This window comes from Marmota marmota, unplaced genomic scaffold, assembly GCF_001458135.2.
Source record: "Marmota marmota marmota unplaced genomic scaffold, marMar, whole genome shotgun sequence".
Classification (NCBI taxonomy): domain Eukaryota; kingdom Metazoa; phylum Chordata; class Mammalia; order Rodentia; family Sciuridae; genus Marmota; species Marmota marmota.
The window spans coordinates 2,064,206-2,088,280 of record NW_026000138.1 but is presented as its reverse complement, the minus strand read 5'-3'; the positions used below and the strand labels follow the sequence as shown (position 1 = coordinate 2,088,280).

At 42.5% G+C, this 24,075-nt stretch overlaps 1 protein-coding gene across 13 annotated transcripts in view; it reads right to left on the bottom strand.

Annotated features, from left to right (window-relative positions):
* The window catches only part of Clip1 (CAP-Gly domain containing linker protein 1), a 99,879-nt gene that overhangs the window by 51,160 nt on the left and 24,644 nt on the right, over positions 1 to 24,075 (bottom strand). For 3 of the 13 annotated variants that reach the window (XM_048785537.1, XM_048785538.1, XM_048785539.1), the window contains 8 exons: positions 20,456 to 20,580; positions 18,244 to 18,466; positions 14,416 to 14,613; positions 13,772 to 13,875; positions 11,068 to 11,128; positions 9,375 to 9,407; positions 6,089 to 6,193; positions 1,425 to 2,369 (listed from right to left, as the gene is read on the bottom strand). In XM_048785537.1, coding sequence (XP_048641494.1) covers positions 1,425 to 2,369; positions 6,089 to 6,193; positions 9,375 to 9,407; positions 11,068 to 11,128; positions 13,772 to 13,875; positions 14,416 to 14,613; positions 18,244 to 18,466; positions 20,456 to 20,580 — 1,794 coding nt within the window. The remainder of the gene's footprint in view (positions 1 to 1,424; positions 2,370 to 6,088; positions 6,194 to 9,374; positions 9,408 to 11,067; positions 11,129 to 13,771; positions 13,876 to 14,415; positions 14,614 to 18,243; positions 18,467 to 20,455; positions 20,581 to 24,075) is intronic. The other 10 variants (XM_048785549.1, XM_048785540.1, XM_048785541.1 and 7 more) reach the window with 5 other exon arrangements.

The following is a 24,075-nucleotide window of genomic DNA, read 5'->3' as shown; positions in this document are numbered from 1 at the left end:
ATATACATTCAAAACAAATTTGGAAATCCACTAGACAATAGCCACCAGAACTTGGCTTTCATTAAATCTTGACGTGAAAAAGTGACCCAACCATTAGTTACTTATTCTCTTCTAATTAAAGTTTGTGTTTTGATTGGTGTTTTGGAACCACATGAGGAGATTAGAGAAAATTTCCACAGCTTTGTCATCTTCAACTACAGGTAACAGCAACATCTGCTGTTTGTCTGTCCTCACCTCTCCCCATTTAACCAAGACAACCCTTCCTTCTTTTGTGGGAGCAGCTTCTCCCACAAAAAGCTCACAGCATTCAGCATCAGTACCACCACCTCAACCATGGTAGGACTGGGAAGATCTCTTCAAGCAGTCCTTAAAAATAAATAAGACATGTAACAAGGCTAGTTAGTAAGAAATGGAGCAGGCTGATGGTTCATAATTTCTATGTCTTGGCCATAAGCATACTTGTCTTCCCTCAAAAAAGCAGGGGACAGGCCAGGAGCAGTGGCACATTCCTGTAATGAGAGCCTGAGGCAGGAGGATCACAAGTTCAAGGTAGCCTCAGCAACTTAAGAGAGGCCCTAAGCAACTTAGTGAGACCCTATCTCAAAATAAAAAATAAGGGCTGGGTTGTGGCTCAGTGGTAGAGCGCTTACCTAGCACGTGAGGGGCATTGGGTTCAGTCCTCAGCACCCACATAAAAATAAATAAAATGAAGTCATGCTGTCCATCTACAACTACAAAGGGGGGGGGATGGGGATGTAGCTCAGTGGTTAAGTGCACTTGGGTTTAATCCCCTTCCCTCACCCCCCAAAAAAGCAGGGGCCAGATCATTTGCTTGTGGCATGGAAGAAAACTTCAATGCAACGTTAAGTGGCAATGCAAAGGGCTCTGAGCTCTTGACCTTCTGTGAATGTTATTTATCACAAATGTTCATTCACAATAGTCTAGAAGCACTCAGTTCACACTGTTTTTATATATAATCCTACAGACAAGGCAGTGATGTGGGTGGGAAAGGAGGAGACAAACTTATGTTTTTATCTTATCCATCCACTCATCTACCTAACCCCACCATCACAGGGAGTTCTCTATTTAAACAGAGTATAGACTAGAATTAAGCTTACACAGGAGTTCACATCATAGTGTAGAGATGAAGTGGTAGATAAAGTACCCAGATTCAAGGAACCAAAATAAACTAACCCAGTTGGGCAGTTATTTTCTTCAATCTCCTCACATGAAACCATACTTGAGATCCTAAGAAGACACTATATATTATATTCAATTAGGAGCGCTACACAATTTGTTTTCATTAAATAAGGAATTTGGGGGATGAATGACCTCAACTCAAAAGTAACATACAATGCAAAATAAGAAAAACCAACAGAGAAGGAAAAAAAAAAAAAAAAAAGATGGAGGACTTCGATACAAACCTTGTCACTTTCAGCATTCTTTTCAATCTCTAAATTTTGAATCTGTTTCCCAGCTGCCTCAAGCTGCTGTCTAAGTTTCTCCATATCCAATTTACCTTCGGAACTGGCTTTCCGAAGTGCATCAAGATCCAAGAGCTTTTCTTCAGCAGCCTTTAGCTGTGATGTAAAATTATCAATGACCTTGGTTTGTTCACTGTATTTGGTTTGCAGTACCTCTAGCTCCTTTACCTTTATTTCAGCTTCCTGCAATTTGTTTAAGGCTTCTTCCATTTCTACTAGGTGCTGGTCTTCTGCTCTGTCCAGTTTGGACTGGATGGTTTCCAGGCTGGTCTCCTTTTCCTTAATGATCTTCATCAGTTTAGACCTTAGGGCTTCCATCTCTTTAGCGTGCGCAGACCGCTCAGAGTCTTGTTTGTTCTGTAAATTTTCTATTTCGTGCTGGTAATCTACTCTCAGTTTCTCTATTTGCGTCTTTAATTCAGCAAACTCAGCGGACTCTGTCCCAACCCCTTTGCTAAAGGACACCTTCAGCTCCTCCATCGCCTGCTGATGGGACGCAATGGCAGTCTCCAGTTTGGACTTCCACAAAGCTATCACATCTGAATTCTCCTTGTTGGCATGATCAAGCTTGCTCCTCAAGGACTCATTCTCTTTGGAAAGTTTCTCTGTGGCTGTGTGCAGAGCCTTTATCTCCTTCTGATATGTCTCTTCCCGGACCCCGAAGTGCTCCTTCAGAGAAATTATTTCCCTCTGATGGTCAGCCTGTGTGACTTCTAACTTTTCTTGCCAAGAGCTTATCTCTTGCAAAAGGGAAAGTGACATATCCACGTCCCCAGCAGGCTTACTGGACTCCAGCCTTCTTCGGAGCTCAACCACTTCCTGTGCTCTCAGCGCTAGGTCTTTCTCTAATTCCATTATCCGAGACTTTTCTGACACTGTAGCCACCTATTAATAGCATTCCAAAGAAAAAGAGGTGATTTAAATAACAAATCACTGATAATTTTCTTCACTCCAGAAGATGGTAAGAACTACCTTATCTCAGGCAACAAACCATTACAAATGCCCACAGGTGAATTTATCTCCCACTGCGATAATAGCTTAAAACGCCCAATTCTGGTAGAACCAATTCAAAATTATAATCTCTGGCAAACTTCCACCTTTTGATACGCTGAAGAAAAATCTAAAATGAATATCAGTTTAAGTCACTCCAAAAATACTTTCTTCCTTTAAAGCAGCATAAATCAGAGAAGTACCCACTAATTAATAATAAGTTAATAGGAACTTTGGAAGTTCTCAGGTATAGGCCCCTGAGGAATAAATGCTCTTAATTTGCCCAGTTTTTTCCACCCCACTTCATCAAGGCTGTACAAATGCCCCTCTGTCCAATGCTGGTGGCTATGGAGTTGTGCCATCCAGGAGGAAGCCACTGGCCATACACAGCACTGAGCCCTGAATGCGGCTCCTTTGGGGTGAGGTGATAAGACACATCAGGATTTGAAGACTCAATGGAAAAAGAATATAAAATATCTTGTTAACAATATGCTAAACTGATTATATAATAAAATTTTGAATATATTGGTTTAAATGTGTTATTAAAATTAATTTCTCCTGTGGCTTACTAAAAAATGAATATGGGTACCAGAAAATTCACAAATTCTGTATGTGTGGCTTATATTCCAAGTCTATTAGCACTAGTATAAAAAGTCTGAAATCATCTACTAAATGTTTCAATGAATAACATATCACCTGAACAGTAAAAGCTTCAACTACATAATAAAGAATTTTCTAACTTTTTTAAAAGAACAAAGTAAGAATGATTGCTTACCTGTAAGTTAATTATACATTAGGCTCTTAACAGACGGTCCCCTTTCTGGATTTCATAATTCTATCAGCATTTTGATGTACAAATCGGGTTGCCCCAACCCAGTGGTTCCCAACCCATTAATCATCTGGAATGTATGTCAAAAATGCAAGTTCCCAGCTACTCCTACATGTTTGGGTTCTATTTAAGTTCTAAAGGTCTTAAAATAAACACCCCAGAGCTAGGAAAAACACTGTCTAAACCTGTGCCCTTTCAGTCATAGAAAATGATTCTCCCTGCTACCTGTTAGGCAGTTTAGGGCATGCACTATGTGGAAAATGGTAGCTTCATATGTAAAAATTATTTGACTAACCTGGGAAATAGAAGGGAACACAAGTGATTTAAAAATATCAGTGAGTCCCAACTTTCAAGGATCAAAACTCCTCTGAATTTAAGATTCCTCTCCCATACTGCCTTTGTTGGGACAGGAAAAAAAAAAAAAAGTTCCTTTCATTTCCTCTGGCTACCTGTGTGGGTTGTGATACTGATAGTGTGCACAGGAGAAAAGGAAAGGAAAGCATGCGAGTCTAAAAGTGCACAACCAGCCATTAGATATTTCAAAGCTGACTGGAACTGCCGAGCTTCATGGTTACAGATGCTTCAGGTTAAAGGTGTTAATTCATTTTCATACTATTTTCTGGGGAGGGGACAGACTAAGAATTTGGTACCTAAAAATAAGAAATAAAACATGTAATAAACTCCACTACAAGGTCTATAGTATAAAACCCTAAAATCCAACAGGGCAAATTGTTCTTGGTCATAACAAAACAGTCAAATGGAGAGAATACTAAGTAAAGAACAGGTGGAAAAGGAATAAATAAGATTATTTCTTATATGGCATTTTCATTTATGGAACAGCACTACTTCTATTTTTAATTTTATTTCCCAAAGTCTGTTGGAAGTCAAAATTATGTATCTGCCTCTCCCACTAGCTTGAGGCCACAGAAGTCCATAATTTTTCCCCCCCCTTGGGTGGGGATGGAACCCAGGACTCCACACATGGCAGGCAAGTGCTCTACCCTAGCCTTCATGTCCTATACTTCCCTCATATTTTCACAGTACCAGGCACATTGTTTGTGAACCAGACTAATTTGTTAAGAGGAATTCTAAAGTGCTCCTGAGAAGGAATGGAGGTGACAATAAACTTACATGGGTCACTGGTTATTTGCACACTTGGCAAGCCAAGAGCAAAGATCAATAACAGAAGATATACCTAGCATGCACAAAGTGCTAGGTTTGGTCCCCAGTATCACCAAAAAAAGAAAAAGTAATTGTGGAATCATGTACACTTTAATTTGAAATAACTGGATAAACCATGCTGTAAATGGATGCTTTCTTATCCAAAGCAAAAAAAAGAAAGCACTGAAGTTGTTTGCTGCCAATACTGATATATAGGAGAGGAGTTCAGAAATTAAAAATTCCACCCATCCTGACTTCAGCAAAATCATATTGAAGGGCCTGGACCTCACTTGGTCCCTGGTATTTCCCAGATCAAGTCTTGGGCTCTCAGTACAAAGAAACAGCACCAAATTACCACTGTTTTCTCTTTTCTGAAAACCAAATTCACATAAGAAACCTTTAGTTTTGAGGTTGAGAATATTTTCTTTCTTAAAAAATAAAACTTAAGATTAAGAGAAGGAAGATTACTTGGTTACCTGGATTTTTAGGTCAGTGATTTCTCACCAAAAGAAATTCCCATAAATACTAATAATTTGAAAGAAAAAATGAAGATACCAAATTTGATCAGTGACAGAGTAATTTTTGAATTTTTAAAGTTAAGGCCAATCACAAATTCATGATTTAAAAGTTACATATAAACACATTTTTATACATAAGTGATTCTGATTAATTTGTAGATCTTTCAGCACAAAACTATTTTCATAATATCCTCTGATAGTTAAGAGTACAGACTCTGGAGCCAAATGTCTTAGATGAAAATTCTGGCTCCACTATTACCATTAGCTGTGTGACCCTGGGCAAGCTGCTTAATTCCTCTGTGCCTTAGTATCCTCCTCTGTAAAATGGGAACAATATTACTACCCACTTCCTAGGGGCATGGCAAGACTGAATAAAACCTACAAAGCACTTAGAGCAGCATGTGGCGTGATGTGAGCATCCTATAGGTGCTTTAATATGTAAATAAGCTTAAAACATGAGGAATGCCCTGGCTCCAAGGGTCAAACACAGTGGGCTGGGGACAGTGAGAAGCCATCCTGTTCCCCATTTGCATGTCCCTCCTGGCCGACTTTAAGACTTTAATCTCCCAGGTGATGGGAAGGAGGGAGGTGCAGAGAAAGATCAGCTATCAAGAAAAAAAAAAAAAAAAGGAGAGAGAGATCACCAGGGTCAAAGACCCTAACTCTCATTAAAAAGAGCTAATGTTCCAATTTCCTTCCCCTCCTTGAGGCTAAGGGAAGAGGCAGGGAATAACCAATTATTTCGAAAATACAGTAACTAAGAATATGAGAACAAGAAGACAACTGATGCTTGTGGCAAACCAGACAGGTGAACTCCAAGGTACTGATACAAAAAACTCAGAGAGGGTGGTGGGTATCCACATACTTCATGAAGTTTCTGATCTTGATCTTGATTTTGATTTTGGCTGAGTTAACAAAAGGAAGGGGTCTTCATTCTTTTGAAAAAAGATCTGATATGAGCATCTATACCTAACCACAGCTGTAAGCTCATGAACTCCTGAGCAGGCTGAACCACTGAGTCAGGGCTCAGGCCAACCGCAAGGCCACTCAAGGCATCCACCACCCACACGCAATGGGCTGCTTCATTAGATAGTGAAAGCCATTACCCTAGTGTCTTCTAACTCCCTCTGCAGTTTGTCAGCTTTGGTCTTTTCAAAGAGCAGGCTCTGTTCAAGCTCCTTAATGCGGGCATGCTCCAGTTTGGTCTGCGTCTGTTAGTGAAAAGGAAGAGGAAGAGAACACAACAGTGCCACCTGACATGCCAGCACGAGAGCGCGAGCGGCATGCAGGCTGAGCCATCAGTACCTTCTGCCAAAGGATGGACAAAAAGGGCATGGAGGAAGGAAGAGAATGGAACTGCAATGAGGAGGAAGGTGAGGATGGGTTCTGTGCGCGGAAGGGTAACAGTGGGCAGAGGACATGAGTGAGTCTGTTGAGAAAGAAAAAAATGGAAAACACACGAGGCAAGATGAAGTGTCAGATGCATGCAGCCAAAAATAGGTTATATTGATAAGTTTATCAGCATAAATTAGAATAGTTAATAGTCCTCTAAACTATCATCTTCCCTCCACCCCATGTTGGCTACTTGACATTAACGTGTATGTAACTGACTTCCTGACTTCAAAAAGCAGACTGACTCTCAGCATGATCATCACTAGCACCTCCCTGTGGAGAAGACAAGGTCATGAATCATCAGGTGTTCAGCGAGTCTGCAGAGCAGACCCTTGCACCTGGCTAAGTGCCATGATCAAGGTCAAGAACCAGTCTTCGTAAAGGGCATCCAAGTACTAGAGCTAAGGAAGTCACGGTGGCAGGCTCTGCTCAGATGGGTGAGAAGGTCGGAGGGAGGCTCCCAGCCATGCTCTCGGGTGAGGTCAGGGACAGAGCCACCAAAACTAACCTCCCTCCAGCAAGATTTTCCAAAGGCTGTTTGTTTCCAGGGACAGAAAAAAAAGGAATCAGGTTTACAAAGAAAACTCAGTAAAGACTGAGAAAACTCAATCTTTACAAAGATTACCCTTCAGTCTAAAAAGGCCAAAAAAGCAGCTCAGAGCAGGGGATAGTTCAGCTCAGACTATAAAGGGGCTTACTTTTATCCTAAAATGATGTTGTTTTTACCAGCTAAGCAGTCAGAGAGGTATGAAATGGTGACAGCACAAAGGCAGGAGACTGTACTCAGACCAAAGATTGGGGAAGAGCCCAGCATGAGTCAGGAGCTCCACAAACTCACAGTGTTCAGATTACCTAGGGGGACAGAAGGTAACCACTGGCCAGTGGGCTCCAGTGCAGCAGAATCTTGCCCAATTTGAAGCAATCCATGTATCAGTCCAAATGTGTCTCTTCTCCCAACTACCTCCCCCACCAGGGACCATCAGATTGATCCTCTGGCCAAGCCCACTGACAAGCTGCTCTTGGCAACTGCTGGTTACTCGGATTAACTTAAATATCTTGTGGTTCTTACTGGCCTGAGCTATAAATCTTGACAATTAACAGGCAATGAAAAGTGACAAGTCTTAACCAAGTGACACCAGGTAGTCCAGAGTAGGCATAGGAGGTGAATGTGAGGCAAGGCTACAAACACCTTCACTCACTCCCTCGGCACTCTAGGGGCTCCAGGGCATTCCGAGGCCACTTTTGCTTATGAATCAGGCATAAACAAACTATCATGGATATGTAAAAGATGAGTGAAAAATATTTTAAAATCTCCACCTGCTTTAGCTCTTCATCTTCAAAAAAAAAAAAAAATCAGAACCAAATATCCTGGATAGTCCCCACCTTGGTCCAACATGTGCCTCACACAGAGTCATTCAGCTTATCTACTTTGACAAGAATCTAGTTCTAGAACTGGAATCAGCTTCAGGAACTGAAATCCAAAGGAAAAAGAAAAGGCAACAGTCCCTTTCTCCCCTTGACACTTGCCCAAGTGTCCTCTGGGCAAATCATCACTGCATGCCATTTACTGTGGTACTGCCCCCATGTGGAGATGTCCCGGCTGAGTGCCGCAGCCCCCTCCCACAGGGCGTGCACACAGATGACCGGGGGCCCATGGCCTTCCACCCCTAGCAGCAGGAAGCCAGTGATCCACATCCATGTCATGGCCGTGGAAAAATGGGACACGGAGCAGGACAAGCCTCCCTTTAAAATGATGGCTTTTCTCAGCACACAGGAGGGTTTCCTGCGGGGAGAGTCCTGGGACAGGGAACTGAAAAGGAGAGCAAGGCCCATGAGAAGCCATAGAGAGGCAGGAGGCAGTTCCCATGCACACCGATGCTGGGGGCAGAGCAGCTGAGCCTCTTCTGGAAGCAGAGAGGAGACTCAAGTACTGAAGCAGCTCCGCAGAAAGGACCGCCTCAGAACCAGGCTTTTAAAACACTCCGACTCGAGTATTCTATTTCAGGATGATAGGAAGAAAAATAATTCTTTAATTTCACTCTCTTGTGCCAGTAAATCAAAGCAAAATGTTTTGGGGTTCTTTTTAACTGGATTCACAGCTGGCAGGGTACACCAGAAGCAGCGCTCTGAATGCCACTTTGGTGAGGTTCTATTGGGTGTTTATCTTTTTTTTTTGTCTTTTTTTGGAACTGGGGGGGTCAAACCTAGGGCTTTGAGAAGGCAAGGTAGACACTTTGTCACTCAGCCAACTCCCAGCCATATTGAGTGTTCAATCAGAGGAAGGAAGAAAAAAAGCATGCCCAGTGGCATTGCTACTAGAAAAAGCTCCCTTATAGTAAATTTATTTTGTGTGTATGCGGGATGGGTGCTGGGGATCAAACCCCAGGGCCCATATATGCTATGCAAACGTTCTACCACTTAGCTGCATCCCCAGTCCAAGTGACAGTATATTTAGAACACAATGTGGTCACTGAAGAATGCTGGCCTCTGGTTTCAGAACTAGGGAATATACTGTAGCTACAAATGGGAGTTTATACTTCTTGTCAATAGCACTAAAGGTGCTGGCCAGCAGGGGGAGCGCATGTGAAGCATCAGTGCTGGAGCTCACCCACAAGATCAGACAACTTCCCAAGCAAGTCATCTAATGTGTCCTATGCCGTCAGCCCTCGCAGAATAATTCTACTAAAATTAGAAGACATTAGGGATTAGGTGAAGAAGGCCAGACCTCCAGACAAATTTTTTTCCTTTCATCAAATATTCTTTATAAAGCAAGCACTTGCCTATTAATTAAGCAAGTGAATTTGTGGAGCTTAGTCATTACATACAATTTCTTCAGGACACAAATATAATTGCTTTGAAAGCCACATGCACAGAAATATTAAGGTCAATGTCCCAAGGTCAGCTTATGCAGTTAGTATTTGAGTATATCAATAAGCATTTTAATCTGGAATCAATCTGTGTTAACAAGCGAAATATCCACACAGTGAAGTGCCCTCTTACATTCTCAGGATCTTCAGAAATCTGGCTCTTTTGCTATCAGTAAAAAAAATAAAAAAAAGTAAACAACAACAAAAAAAGAGATTGAACTAAGTTTTCAACATGTGTTAGAGTTTCAAGATGACTGATTAATTTCAAGTAAGTTTATCAGACAGACTATGCCAGCCTCGTGCAGATACATAATTTTAACTCAACCCTCCCCAAAATACCAGAGGCTACAATTCATGTGAATTAGATGATGACATGAAACTTCTAATGAGACTGTGGGGTGTTTTTAAATGGATGAGAACAACACAAAAGTCAACTGAAGGAATGTGACCGTATATGAAATGGATGAGAAAGACGACTGTACAATTATTAAAAACCATTCTGTTCTGGATCCTGTAAAACTAGAACTCAAAAAGTGTTCCCCTTGCTCTTTGCCGACTGCGAAAATATTTATTTCCAAAGAAACCAGAGCTGCTGTTGGAAAGGGCCCCTGAAACCCAGTGTGGACAGCCAATGGACCCAAGAATCGTGATGGTGGCAAAAATGTTACCTTCTGAGAACCACACTGACCTGTGCAGCTTTTACTAAAACATATTACAGATTAAAAGAATAAAGCATTTGCAAAATTTTTAAAAGTTGGTAATTTACATTTGTATTCATATACCTGGCAGTGGTTTGAAAAGCATCAAAAACCAATTAATTCTGGTGTCTAATTCAAAATTAATATGAATAATTGTGAAGAAGAGACAAGATATCTGACTGTAAAGGAAAATTTGTATGAATTTTAAATATGCCACGAAAGTAAAAGCTAAAATGCAAATTTGCTCTTCTTTTTCGCTCTGGTAACTACTTTCTTTTTTTGTATATGGTGCTGGGAATCGAACCAGGGCCTCCCATGTGCTAGGCAAGTGCTCTACCACCGAATCACATCCCCAGGACTGATTCCTTTAAAATAATAAATAAATAAATAAATAAATAAATAAATAAACGATTGCAATATAATTTATTTCTTTTATAGAGTTACAAAGATTTGTCCTGCTAACTGAAAAACAAAGCTGACAAAGGCTTTGTTATGGTCTATTCTGATGAAATTTAAAATGCTCTTTTAAAATGCCATTTCTACCCTAGCACCACAAAAAAAGTATCATTACTTATTTATTTGGAACTTGAGATTAAACCCAGTGACACTCTACCATTGAGCTATACCCCCAGTCCTTTTGATTTTTTTGAAATAGACAGGGTCTTACTAAGTTGCTGAGCCTGGCCTTGAACTTGCAATCCTCCTACCTCAGCCTTCTGAGTTGCTAGGATTACAGGGGTGTCACCTGGCAAAAATGCCTCGCAAAAAATGTCATTTCTCATAATTAGAGGAACGGGTATAGTCTCACTTAGGATAGTTTTAAATTGAGAACACACTGCCAGGTTATGACTTAATGAAATCCAATTCATAGCTTTGAATTCTGAAACATGAGCACAGAAGTGAACATGTCACTCTGCTACAAGAACTGGGACACAAGTACTTCAGGCTCCATGACAGGAACCATCACCTTGGCCACAAAGCCTTGCTCACAGCCCTACTTGGCAAGAGGCTAGGGTGCTGACCATTCTCTCCTGAACATCTAGCAACAAAGGTCAGCGGGCACAGGATGTCACCTACATTTGTCAATATAGGCACCCTTTTTAATTTTAGGGAGCTGGGAGGGTTTACCTCAAGATCGCCTTTGGTAATTGATTCTTCTTCAACCCGGAACTGAAGGTCCTCAACCTTCCTGTGGAATAAAATAAAAAGAAGCACTTAAGAAAGCAACTAAGGACCATGGCTACCTTGTACCCCCACCAAAATCTGTAATCAGTATTCTGGAGAACTCAGATGAAGTGAAAAGGAATACCTTGGAGTCCCAAAAATAAAGAAATGCATCTTTGGGGCTCCAGTTTATAATAGTTATATTCTAATTATTTAGAAAACACCAAAGTTTTATTCAGGTACAAACTCCAGAAGACATAAGGTTAAGATTTGAGAAAAATGCTGGGTGTGGTGGTGCATGCCTATAATCCCAGGGGCTCAGGAGGCTGAGGCAAGAGGACTGTGAGTTCAAGGTCAGCTTCAGCAATTTATCAAGGCCCTGCAACTTAGCAAGATTCTGTCTCAAAAATAAAATATAAAAAGGGCTGGGGATGTGGCTCAGTAACGGTTAAGTACCCCCAGGTTCAATCCCAATACCAAAAAAAAAAAAAAAGAATTGAGAAAAAGTAACTGGTTTCCTTGGTCACAAATATAGAATGAATCTATTAAGACAAGACTAGCCTAGCCAGGTATGGTGGTGAACACCTGTAACCCCAGTAACTGGGGAAGCTAAGGCAAGAGGATTAGAAGTTTGAGGACAGCCTGGACAACTTAGTGAGACTATCTCAAAATTTGAAAAAAAAAAAAAAAAAAAAAGATCTTGGGATGCAACTTAGTGGTAGAGCACTTGCCTACATATGCAAGGCTCTGTGTCTAGTCCCCAGTACTGCACACAGGTACACAAGGTATGACCAGCCTAAGAGGAAAATGTCCGAGTCTCATGGAAACAGGCTCAAGGCTTCAAGCGTTATTCCTAATTTTCAAGAGAGAAGCCAAGGGAGAGTGACGCAGAACACAAATCTCTCTATGTCACCTCATATCAGATGTTTAGGTGAGGCTAGCAGGCTTCTCATGCAGAAGAGGCCCCAGTTTTAATGTCTCTAGGAAAACGGAGTGAAGAATGATTTAGGGAGGAAGCCATCAAAAATCCTATTCTTTGACTCTAAAATGCACATTTTCTACTTTCTCACACTGTGAAATCTGACACTGGGCATGGTTTCAATCTATGTCATCACAAAGTCAATTAAATAAAGTGATATTCAGAAGATTTAGAAAATCTAAGTAATGTCCACACTATTAATCTCCCACCTTTTTTTTTGGTGCTGGGGATTGAACCCAGGAGCATACACGCTAAGTATGCACTCTACCACTGAACTATGTCTCAGCCCCACATTATGCATCTTTCCAAAATTGCGTGCAAACAAAAGGGAAATAGGACTGGGATTGTGACTCAGTGATAGAGTGCTTGCCTAGCACATGTGAGGGTTCAATTCTCAGCACCACATATAAATAAATTAAAGGTCCATTAACAACTAAAAAAATGTTAAAACAAAACAAATTTAAAAAAAAGAAAAGGGAGACAAAGTTCATACTCTAAGTGCAAAAAAAACGAAATTCTTCAAACTCACTGTTACTTCTACCAAAATTAAGAATAAAAAATCCCATTCAATTAAATGGGAACTCTCATTATGCGTTAAAACACAAGACTATTTGGGAGCTGGGGAACATTTCTGCAGTCAGAGTGATTTAGAGACAGAAGCAAATGGCACTCTCAATCTCTCCTTGCCAGCCAGTTTTTGAATGTTTCTGTCTCCAGTAAGGAAGACAGGCCTTGGCAAAGCCTGTATGGCCCTCACTGTGTACCTGCGACTCTCCTGGGCAGGCATTAATATTGTTATTACTGAACTAAGTTGCTCTTATCAGAAATGACAGGATGGTAGAGGACTGAGGACAGCTTCCCAGAACCCAGGAATGGTCACACAGTTTCCATATAGACACTTCTCAGAGGTCTTGTTTGTTCGTGGCCTCAAGGAGCCTCCTTGTTTAAGAACCAAATTTCTCTATCTCACACCACTTAGCATTTGATTTCATACTGACTTGAATAATTCTCTAGTTGCTCCTCATGTGAGAAATTCCTAAGGACTAGGACCTTGCATCAATCACCAGGCATAATATAATCCCATAAATAGTAGTGACTTGAACTAGAACAGCCACAGGTGAAAACTGGTTGGAATTACCTCCACATTTCTGACCAAGGACACCCTCAGGAGATATCTCAGCCTGCACAGGGAGCTCAATAAATCTGTTAATCAGGTCATGTCTAAATGAATCCAAACTTCTTAAAAAATGTCAAATCAAAGTGCATCTTCAGCTACTTGGAGAATAAGGAAAGAAGATCACAAGTATGAAGCCAGTCTAGGCAATTCAACAAGACTGTTTCAAATAAAAAATAAAAAGGGGGCTGGGACTGTAGCTCAGTTGGCAGAGTGCTTGCCTCTGACATACAAGGCCCTGGGTTCAATCCCCAGCACCAAAAACAAGGGGAGGGGGTGCTGGGGATGCAATTCAGTGGTAGAGCAAGCACCCCTGGGTTCAATCCCCAGTATTGCCAAAAATAAAAAATACAAAGCACACCCTCTTCATCTGCAGGAAGTGTTGTTGGGTTTCTTCTGAACACACTCATCCCTTTGGTTCTGAAGGTGAACAAGAAGGTTGCTGCTGGGAAATTTCTTCCTAAGATCATTTAAAAGGAAAAGCACACTTGCACTCAAGGACAGTTAGGGATCACCTTTTCTCCTCCTCCAGTTGGTTGAGAAGCTCCACCTTCTCTCTGTCGGCTGCTTCCACCATGGTTCGCAGCTGGTCCATCTTGGCTTCCAGCTCCAGGACATGCTGGAGAAGCAAGGAGGAGAGTGAGTGGCCACATTCTGACCAAGACACAGGCCGGGGTCCTCCAAACAGCTACTGGTAAGGGTTACCATGTTGGGTGGGCATTACTCTAAAACCCTGTCATCTCCAAATGCTTTCTACCTTAATAGGCTATTCTCAGCAGCTTTCCGAGAAACTACATGATGAAAAAACTACCATAAAAATCAACAAAGGGCAACAGTTAGCCGACTCTCCTCTTTCCTGAAGCTGAAATGCATGTCAATAATAATCGACAAATGGGAGCTAGGATGGCTGCCAAGGCCCAAGTGAACAGTGGCTTAACACAACAGGCCCAGAAGCCTGGAAATAAAGACCAAAAGGCTGAGGACGGATCAGAAGAACAAAAAACTGCACCTAGTCACAGCTTTCAAACGAGCTCAACCCAAAAGCTGACACGCGGTGCTCTCAAGACCAGCTCTTGGCTCCAAGCACCAGGTGCACCACCTCCTCACTCAATTTAGGAACCATCACCATCTCCACAACAAGGTCAGCGCCAGTCTTCACCTGGTCATGCCCATCCCGGGCCAGGGCTAGCTCCTGCTCTATCTCCCCCACGTGGCTGGTGGCCTTGGCCACCTCGGCCCGCTCCAGGTCCCGCTCAGCCAGCAGCTGCTCAATGTGCTGCTGCTTCTCCTTCAGCGCCTCCTGGAGGGCAGTGGTGCCCGAGATCTTGCGGGCGTAGCGGGAGGAGGTTTCAGTCAACTGCAAAGGAAAGTTAGAGAAGTGAAGGGCCATGGCGCTACCAGGGAGACAAGCAGGGAGCAAGGCATGCATGGCGGGCATCTCCTCAGCAAAGCAAGAGCACGCACGGTTGGCTCAAGGGTCTGCCAAGTGCTAGGCAAGGTTCTCAGCAAGAAAACAAGACAGCATAAACCTTTGCCTGTGATCCTCACATCAGCACAATGAGCCCAGGGAACAATCCAGAAGGCGTTTAGAAGACCACATGGCTCAAATCACAAGCGCTCTGGGCTTGGCTGACTGGGCCTTGTAGGAATCTAGAAAAATCCCACAGGACCCATTTAACAAGTTTCTCTAGATTCTATTTCAGCCTGTGCAACAGTTATCTTCTCATGATGACGTTTTGGCCAATCTTTTGATCCTTAGACTTGAGGTTGAGACCTTTTTAAGCTTCTTAATCTTCTAAATACCATTAAGATTTGAAGAAGTCACCCTTGGAGTCACAAACTTTTCTTCAACTGATTAAATAGTTGGTTTTTTATCAGAAATCTTCATCCTTCTTTCGAAAGGAAAGACATGGGAGATCTCACCCAGGAATCCACTTCAGGCCCTATTCCCCAACCAGCATAGAGGGAGATAACGGTACCTGCTTTCATAAGCATATGGCCCTGTGTGATTGAGTGGGGTGTCTGGGTGTGACACACAGACAAGAATGGAGGGGAAAGCAGATGGGGAGAGAGGGAGAGAGAAGTTTACGGACAAAGAAAAATAGGCTAAAGGGAAACACGTGAGAAACAGGAGACCAAAGGAAGAAAACAAGGGAAGAGAGACTGGCCAGGACCGTCAGCCTGCCATCTGCTAACTTTTGCTATTTTATATCCAATCCTCCACCTTGGGCTAAAGTCACGTAAAATCCCAAAGACGACCATGCACTGCTAACTGATGGCAGGTGACTAGAAGAACTGAGGGCTCCTCTGCGCTAGACCCTGGAGGAGTGAGCAAATGGCTCTGCCCGCGGCCCTGTCCAAGGCGTTCAGCAGAGCCCGGCTCCAGGGCTATTTGGCCTTTACTCCACCTTCTCCAGTCAAAGCTCCGCGTCGCCTGAGTGCTCTTCAGTCAGTCTGTCAAGCCCTCACTGCAGGATGTGGACTGATGAGATCTTTCACAATTAATAATTCAGCGATTTGGTAACTATATAAAGAGTAAGGGATCTGGTCAAACCCAAATTGCCTTTTGCTGTTTCATTTAGTGAAACTTCTGGAATTAGTTTAAACATATTGTAGGGAGGGGGTTCCTATTCTTTTAACCATTTGACCCTGACTTTCTACTTTCACGATATGGCTAAATTATTCAGTTATAACATCTCTTATGTAGCTAACATCTCTTCTTGTATATATTAAATGTAAGGTCCCAAACGAGGTACAGAGATGCCCAGGGGGCTCCTGCAAACACAAAGGGTCATGCAGGAAGCTTTCAGACGCCAAGGGAAACAGAACATCTGCTGGACACCCTGGAAACAAGTGGACAGAAGCGATTTGGTTTCAATACTGCATTCCAATTCTTTCCACAGCTCCCCATCTTTGCAAAACTGGGTTTTGGCCACTGCCAAGATAAAAAACAAGTCCTGTGCAAAAATCAGTGCAGTCTAGCAAATGAAGGTGGAGATGGTGAATCTATTTTTTTTTTTAAAGAAAGAGTGAGAGAGAGTGAGAAAGAGGGAGAGAGAGAGACAGAATTTTAATACTTATTTTTTAGTATTTGGCGGACACAACATCTTTGTCTGTATGTGGTGCTGTGGATCGAACCCGGGCAGCACGCATGCCAGGCGAGCGCGCCACCGCTTGAGCCACATCCCCAGCCCGAGATGGTGAATCTAAAGTTTGACAAGAAGTGCCAGAACAACAGGGCACAGTATGTCACTGTGATTATTAAAAATGAATTTAAAACATTAATTTTTCTTTCAGCTTCTCTTTTCCTGGGACAGAAATGCATCTCTGAGCAATACAGTCAAAAAGACACTTTTAATTATTTTATATTCTTGTCATTTTCATTCATGGTTATTTCTGATTCAGAAACTATAGCCACCCTGGGCTGAGGTGGTCCACGGTAGAGCACTTGACTGGCATGTGTAAGACTCTGGGTTCAATCCTTAGCACCACTGGGGGGGGAAAAAATGAAAGGAAGGAACTGAAGCTACCTTACACAAACACACAGACAGGCTGTATCACAGGGCAAGGAGACTCATCTCCCACGAAATTTTCCTCACTAAATGAGATAAGCTAAAAGAAATCAGAACTTGCCTAAGTAAGAAGAAAGACTGGTAGGAGCAGGAGGGGCTGGTATTTCCCAAAGAAATGACGTCCATATTGGAGCTTGCAGACCCTCTCTGAACAAGGCTTTGTCCAAACAAAGGGGTTTTCGTCCACCTCCAATTCATTCTGGTCACACTTTCCTCCTAAGGATCCATTTGTAATTTTTCTGTTGAGAATGCAGTCCTTTTTTTCATATGCAAACTGAAATAGTCCCCGTGGTATTTATTTTACCTGAACATAAAAGGGGAAAACTCCAGCTGGCTGGCAGAAGAGTCCAACCCCACCTAAAGAGTCTAGTCCTCTCCTTTCTCGGTCCCGAGAAAATGAGGTCAAGGGCATTCACCGTCATGAAGCAGAGACACTGAATTCACTCTGGAACAGAACCTCATGCTGCCACTTTTGATGTCAACGGCATCTACCTCACCTCAAGTAAATACATTTAAGGGCAGGGGATGAGGCCAAGAGTCACTGCTCTTGGCCCCAACAGAATACCATGTTAACAAGAAGATCAAGGTGCCATTGTGACTCTGATGAACATATTTTCATTGCCCTGAATGAGAAAAAGGGGAAGGAGATAAGGGTCAGGAGAGGAGAGGGCCAGGAGAGGGAGGAGGCACCATGAAGTGGCTTTTCCTTGCACTCTCTGGCCATGCCAGGAACATGTTACACACTGACTGCTTTCAGGAAGCCAGACTGTTTTAATATAATATTAAAATCCAAATAACAAGCTTTTCTCAAAATACTTAGTTCCTAAAAATATTTGAAGAAAAGAGAAAGAGACCACACTTGAGAAAAAAGATCCTCCAAACCTTCCCATCACTTTGTCCCAAAGTAATTTCAGAGAAGAAATTAAGCAGTAGTTGCAACGGGTTCACCAAAAACAGGTAGATTTTTAAGTATAAGAATCCTAGCCAGATGTGGTGGTGCACACTTAGAGCTCTTTGGAATCTATGACTTAGAATCTATCCCAGTGGCTCAGGAGGCTGAGGCTGGAGGATTGCCAAGTTCAAGACCAGACTCAGCAACTTAGCAAGACCCTAAGCAATTCAGCAAGTCCCTGTCTCAAAAACTAAAAAGTGCTGCAGATGTGGTTCAGTGGATAAGTGACCCTGGGTTCAATCCCTGATACCAAAACAAAAAAGAATCTGAAAAGCGCTATTATAAACCCTTCTTCTGTCAAAAGCTGCATTCCTGCTGGAGTTGGCATGTTCAGAGCTTACTTGCACAGCCCTTGGCAGCAAGCCACGGCCAGCACTCAGCACAGAGACAAGCAGAGCAAGGGCGCCCGCAGGGGGCAGCACAGTGCCTGGGAGGCAGAGTTCTAAGAAGAAGGGAGGCTTACTAGTCCTGTCCGACTGGGCTTGCTGCTCACAGAGGAGGCCACGGAGCTCATGGAGCTGAGGGAGGAGGCGGACGGGCTGCGCTTCAGGCTGGCAGACGTGGTGGCCATTACGCGCCTCACTGCGGCAGCCTTGGCTTTGGCTGGTGTAGTGGAAGGGAAGCCAATCTTGGTCACTTTGTGGACCGGAGCAAACAAGCCATATTTGGGTTGACACTGAAAATACCTTCAGAAAAGAACAATAAGAACAGCAACAAAAACAATTTAATTACAAGAAGTAACACCTGTAACAGAAAGGCTCTCCAAAGTAAGTGTGCCTGGTGTGCTGGGACTTGCACCTGGAAGCTGGGCAGGTGGCTTTCCCACCTGTGTAGCTGAGTGTCAGGTGGTACGCTGGGAACAGCATGGCAGCACGCTGCTCATTTGCAGCTCAGGTTCAACACATAATATTTCTACCACCTGGTAAATGTATAGCAGAGAAGCTCAACAATACAGTGTCCCCACTTAATAAAGCCAGGCCACACAAAGGGGAAAAGCACACAAGTCCTGACTGGCAGATCCACCAAGTCAACATGGAGAAATTCTAGTAATGTCAGCTATTGGACAACCTTAGAGCTCTTCATCCTTGAGAATAATGATAGTCTAACATCAAGAACAGGTGGTTTCAGAACCACTGCTGCACCAAGAGGTTATTATCTCCACAAGTCATTATATTTGGCAGATTAAGCCCACATGTGTACAATCGACTGTGCGTGCCCTACAGGTAGAATGTTACCCACAACACTTCAAAGATCAAGGGAAGCATTAAACATACTGTATACTACTAACAATGATGCATCCCCGGGGCTGGATGGTGGCTCAGTGGTAGAGCGCTTGCCTAGCATGTGTGAGGCACTGGGTTGGATTCTCAGCACCACATATAAATAGATAAAATAAAGGTCCATTGATAACTAAAAAATATTTTTTAAAAAAATGATGCATCCCCATCACAGTGCCCAAGGCTTCCAAAACATTTAAAAGTAAGTGAGAGAAATCCCCCTTGCACTCCTTTGTGCTGCTCTTTGACTCCCATCAGGTACTGGAGGCCAGAGGCAGTGGTCCCTGGACCATGGCTCTCTGGCCAAAGGATGGAATTCTCATCAGACAGGAAGACACATATTACAGTTCTTTTCCTAACAAAGGCAGTCACCTTCTCTTCTCTCCATCCCACCCCCAGATGTCCTAGAACTTGTAGGAACTTCCTATAGTTTGCTATCAAAAGGGAAAGAAATAGCCAGGTGTGATGGCGTACACCTGTAATCCCAGCAGCTCAGGAGGCTGGGGCAGAAGGATAGCGAGTTCAAAGCCAGCCTCAGCAACAGCGAGGCACTAAGCAACTCAGTGAGATTCTGTCTCTAAATAAAAGACAAAATAGGGCTGGGACTCAATAACTGAGTTCAATCCCTGGTACCCAAAAAAAAGGGGAAGGATAGCACGATGTTTCCTATTTTGAAAAATAAACTGGGTGAGGTGGTACAGGAGTGCGATCCCAGCTACTAAGGAGGCCAAGGCAAGAGTTGAAGCTCAACCTGTGCAACTTAACGAGATCCTATCTCAAAATAAAAAATAAAACTCAGAAAAATGAGAAATTATACCCCATCTGATTCAAATGTATGATATGTCAAGATCATTGTACTGTCATGTTTAATTAATTAAAACAAATAAAAAAAGATAAAAGATAAAAAATTAAAATAAAAAGGGCCAAGAGTAGTGCACACACCTATAATCCCATCATCTTAAGAGACTGAGGCAGGAGGATTGCAAGCTCAATGACAGCCTCCGCAATTTAACAAGGCCCTGTTTCAAAATAAAATACAAGATGGGCTGGGGAGGTGGTTCAATGGTAAAGCACCCCTGGGCTCAATCCCCAATACCAATAAATAAATAAATACTAATAAAGGCTGGAGATATATAGCTCAAGTGGTAGAGCACCCTGGATTCAATCCTTAGTACTGGGAAAAAAGAGACAGAGAGGAAAAAACAACTGCTGCACTGGTTCAGAATCTATCAAGACATATCAAACTTTACTAAAGAGACAATCAAATTCCAGCAGGATCTCGGGAAACAAAAACACAGCTCTTCAGAACACTCGTTCCTATTGCACCACGCACACGGACAGTAGCTTGAGCAGCCTCATATACAAGAGGAAGACACAACCTCAAGAATCCCAACCAACCTTGTTCCAGCGACGGCACCATCGTTCTTCCCAAGAGGTTCGTCCAGCTCCACACCACACCATTCCCCCTTGGCAAAGTCAGTCTCCCCAAGAAACCGGACAACACCAGCCTTGGTGCCACCAACCTGGAAGAAGAAAAGGTTAAAATGATGAGATGGACATGATTCTACAGCTTACTCCTTCATCATTTCAGCAGCAGCAGCTTCTCAGCTCTTTGGGAGCTGTCACAGACTGGCAAAGTTACTGGGTGACTGACATTGCCAGTCTGATCCCATACCTGGCATATCCCAATAATGAAACAGCTCGTGTAATGTACAGTCACTAACACTGCTCTCCAAAGCAATTGCTCCCTATCTTAGAAAAATACTTTTATTGCTCCAGAGCAATTTTCTTGGTTGAAAATAAATTTTTGCTACAAATAAAACCTCTACATTATTAAAAGGAAGCAGAATTCACCCATAATCCCTACATAACAAGTGCTGTTTATTTTCTCATAATTTTTCTTTCACATATTGGTCCATGAAGGCAGTGACATGTGCATATCCACACATCCACAAAACACACTTAGTTTGGGCCTAACTATAAGGAATATGAAAATCCACTGTGAAGCTCTGTTTCCTCACAACTATTAAAATCACCACTCCTGTGTGTGTGTGTGTGTGTGGTGTGTGTGTGTGTGTGGTGTGTGTGTGTGTTTTGTTTCTGGCGAACCCAGGGCCTTATGCATTCAAGGTAAGCTTTCTACCAACTGAGCTATATCCCCAGTCCCTCATGTTTTATTTTATGTGAACTATTCCAAGCCATGATTCACGCTTAACTTTGGTCCAAGCCAACCTGGGCAACTTAATGAGATCCTACCTCAAAATAAAAAATAGAAAGAGCCAAGCATGGTGGCACATGCCTAGAATCCCATCAGCTTGGAAGGCTGAGGCTGGAGGATTATAAGCTCAATGCATCGGCAATTTAACAAGGCCTTGTCTCAAAATAAAATACAAAAAGTTCAATATGTGAATGCTATCTTTAAAATTACCCAACCAGCACTACTAATTACTCTTTCCCTCACATGGACATGAAAGCACATATGTGTTTGAGTCTCTGTGCATGTTCAGAAGTCCCATATTTGAGCCCCTGCACTGGTAGTACAGTTATTGCTACGGTACAGTTGGCATTGCATTTGCTAGCACTTGTCTCCCTTGCTCCTGTACTGCTTCAGAATGTTCCTTGATTTTTTGCTTTTTTTCTATTTCTTTTTTCTCAATTTCCATTTCAAAAACTTCCCCAATTTGGGGCTGGGATTTCGGCTCAGTGGTAGAGCAGGAGGCTCACATCGGTGAGGCACTGGGTTTGATCCTCAACACCACATAAAAATAAATGAAGGTATTGTGCCCACTTACAACTAAAAATATTAAAAAAAAAAAAAAAAACAACTTTCCCAATTAGAAGAGAGGTCACCGCAGGAAATTAAGACTATCACCAGCAAAATTATAAATACAATGCATGTACAGTCAGAGACAGTCGCTGCTAACGTTTGGATTTATTCTCCCCCAGCTTTCTGTGGTTGAATATGGTTTGTTCCCACCAAAATGCATGCTGAGGCCTGGTTCCCCCAGCAGCAGTGTTGGGGGTGGGGCCTGGCAGGAGGTACTGAGTCACAGGGACAGGGCTCTTATGAATGGATTTATGCCTTCCTGTCTGAGTGAGTTCTAGCTCTAGTTGGGAGTGGATCAATCACGCCACAGTGGCTTGTTATAAAGCGAGTTTTGCTTTCCCTGGCTCTCACTTCTGCACATGCTGCCTGTCCTTCTGCCATGGAGCCCTCATCAGGAACTGAGCAGATGCCTCCACCATGCACTTGGACTTCCCAGACCCCAGAATCATGAGCCAAAATAAACTTTTCTTTCTAAATTACCCAGTCTTGAGAATTCTGTTACAACAAAAAAATGAACTAAGAGGCTATTTAGTATTTCACAGAACAGATGAGCAGCAATGTGCAATTTACCTACTTTTCTTATGAAATGGTCCTCTTTTTTTTGGGGGGGGGGTACTAGGGATTGAACTTGGGGGTACTCGACCACTGAGCCACATCCCCAATCCTATTTTGTATTTTAATTAGAGATAGGGTCTCACTGAGTTGCTTAGCGCCTCACTTTTTGCTGAAGCTGGCTTTGAACTCATGATCCTCCCCTCAGCCTCCTGAGCCTCTGGGATTACAGGCATGTGCCACCGTGCCTGGGGGGTCATCTTTTTCTTGTCGATTTCAAAAAACTCTTTCTATTTGATGAATTAAAATACTATATAAGTTAATTCTTGAATAGGCAATATATTCTTAAGACTTTAAAAAATATAAACCTGTAGAGCAGGTTTACTTACTATACTCTTATATGCCCTTCATGTACATTCAAACCACCACAGGTAACCAATATTCCTGATTTTGAGGGTGTCCTTGCTCCTGGTATTTCTTTGGCACATAAAAGCAAATGTTAGGGCAACCCCTATCAGGTCCCGTCTTGCCCTGCAGGAACTCACTCTTTTCTTCTCAGTTGAATAAGTCCTACTCAAAATAAAAGCAGATGTTAACTTATATTTTTCTTCTCTCCTTTTATTTTTACCCAAAAGGCAGTGTTTAATAAAAAAAAAAATTACATGTCATCTCACCATATAGATGCATTCATACATTCTAACTTCATTTTTTTTTTTTTTTTTCTGGGTACCAGGAATTGAACTCAGGGCACTCGACCATTGAGCCACATCCCCAGCCCTATTTTGTATTTTATTTAGAGACAGGGTCTCATTGAGTTGCTTAGTGCTCGCTTTTGCTGAGGGTGGCTTTGAACTCTCCATCCTCCTGTCTCAGCCTCTCAAGCTGCTGGGATTACGGGCATGTGCCACTGCAACCAGCAGAGGATCAGGTTTTTTTGAGTTAATAAAAAAAGAAGAGTTAGAAACTCTAAGACTCTAAGAGTTGTTTAGCGCCTCACTGAGTTGCTAAGGCTAGCTATGAACTCTTGATCCTTCTGTCTCAGCCTCCCCAGCCTCTGGAATTATAGGGGTGTGCCACTATGCCCAGCTGCATTCTAACTTCTTAAATCAGCTTCTACAAATGGACATGTAGGTTCAACAACTTATTTAAAAAAAATTATAAAAATCAGCTTGGCGCAATGGCACATACCTGTAATCCCAGTGACCCTGGAGGCTGAGGTAAGAGGATCAAAAGTTTGAAACTAGCCTAAGCAACTTAAGGAGACCCTGTCTCAAAAGAATAAAAAGTGGGGGTGACTGGGGGCATTGCTCAGTGGTAAAGCACCCCTGGGTTTAATTCCTGATACCAAAAAGAATAAAAAATTAAAAAAAAAAAAAAAAAGGCTAGACATGTAACTTAGTGGTAGAGCATGCCTGGGTTCAATTACCAGTACACACACACATACATACATAAGTCATTTTGATTAGTTCTTAAGAAAAAAAAAAGAAGAAGAAAGGGGCTGGGGATGTGGCTCAAGCAGTAGCGCGCTCGCCTGGCATGCGTGCGGCCTGGGTTCGATCCTCAGCACCACATACAAACAAAGATGTTGTGTCTGCCGAAAACTGAAAAAAATAAATATTAAAAATTTAAAAAAAAAGAA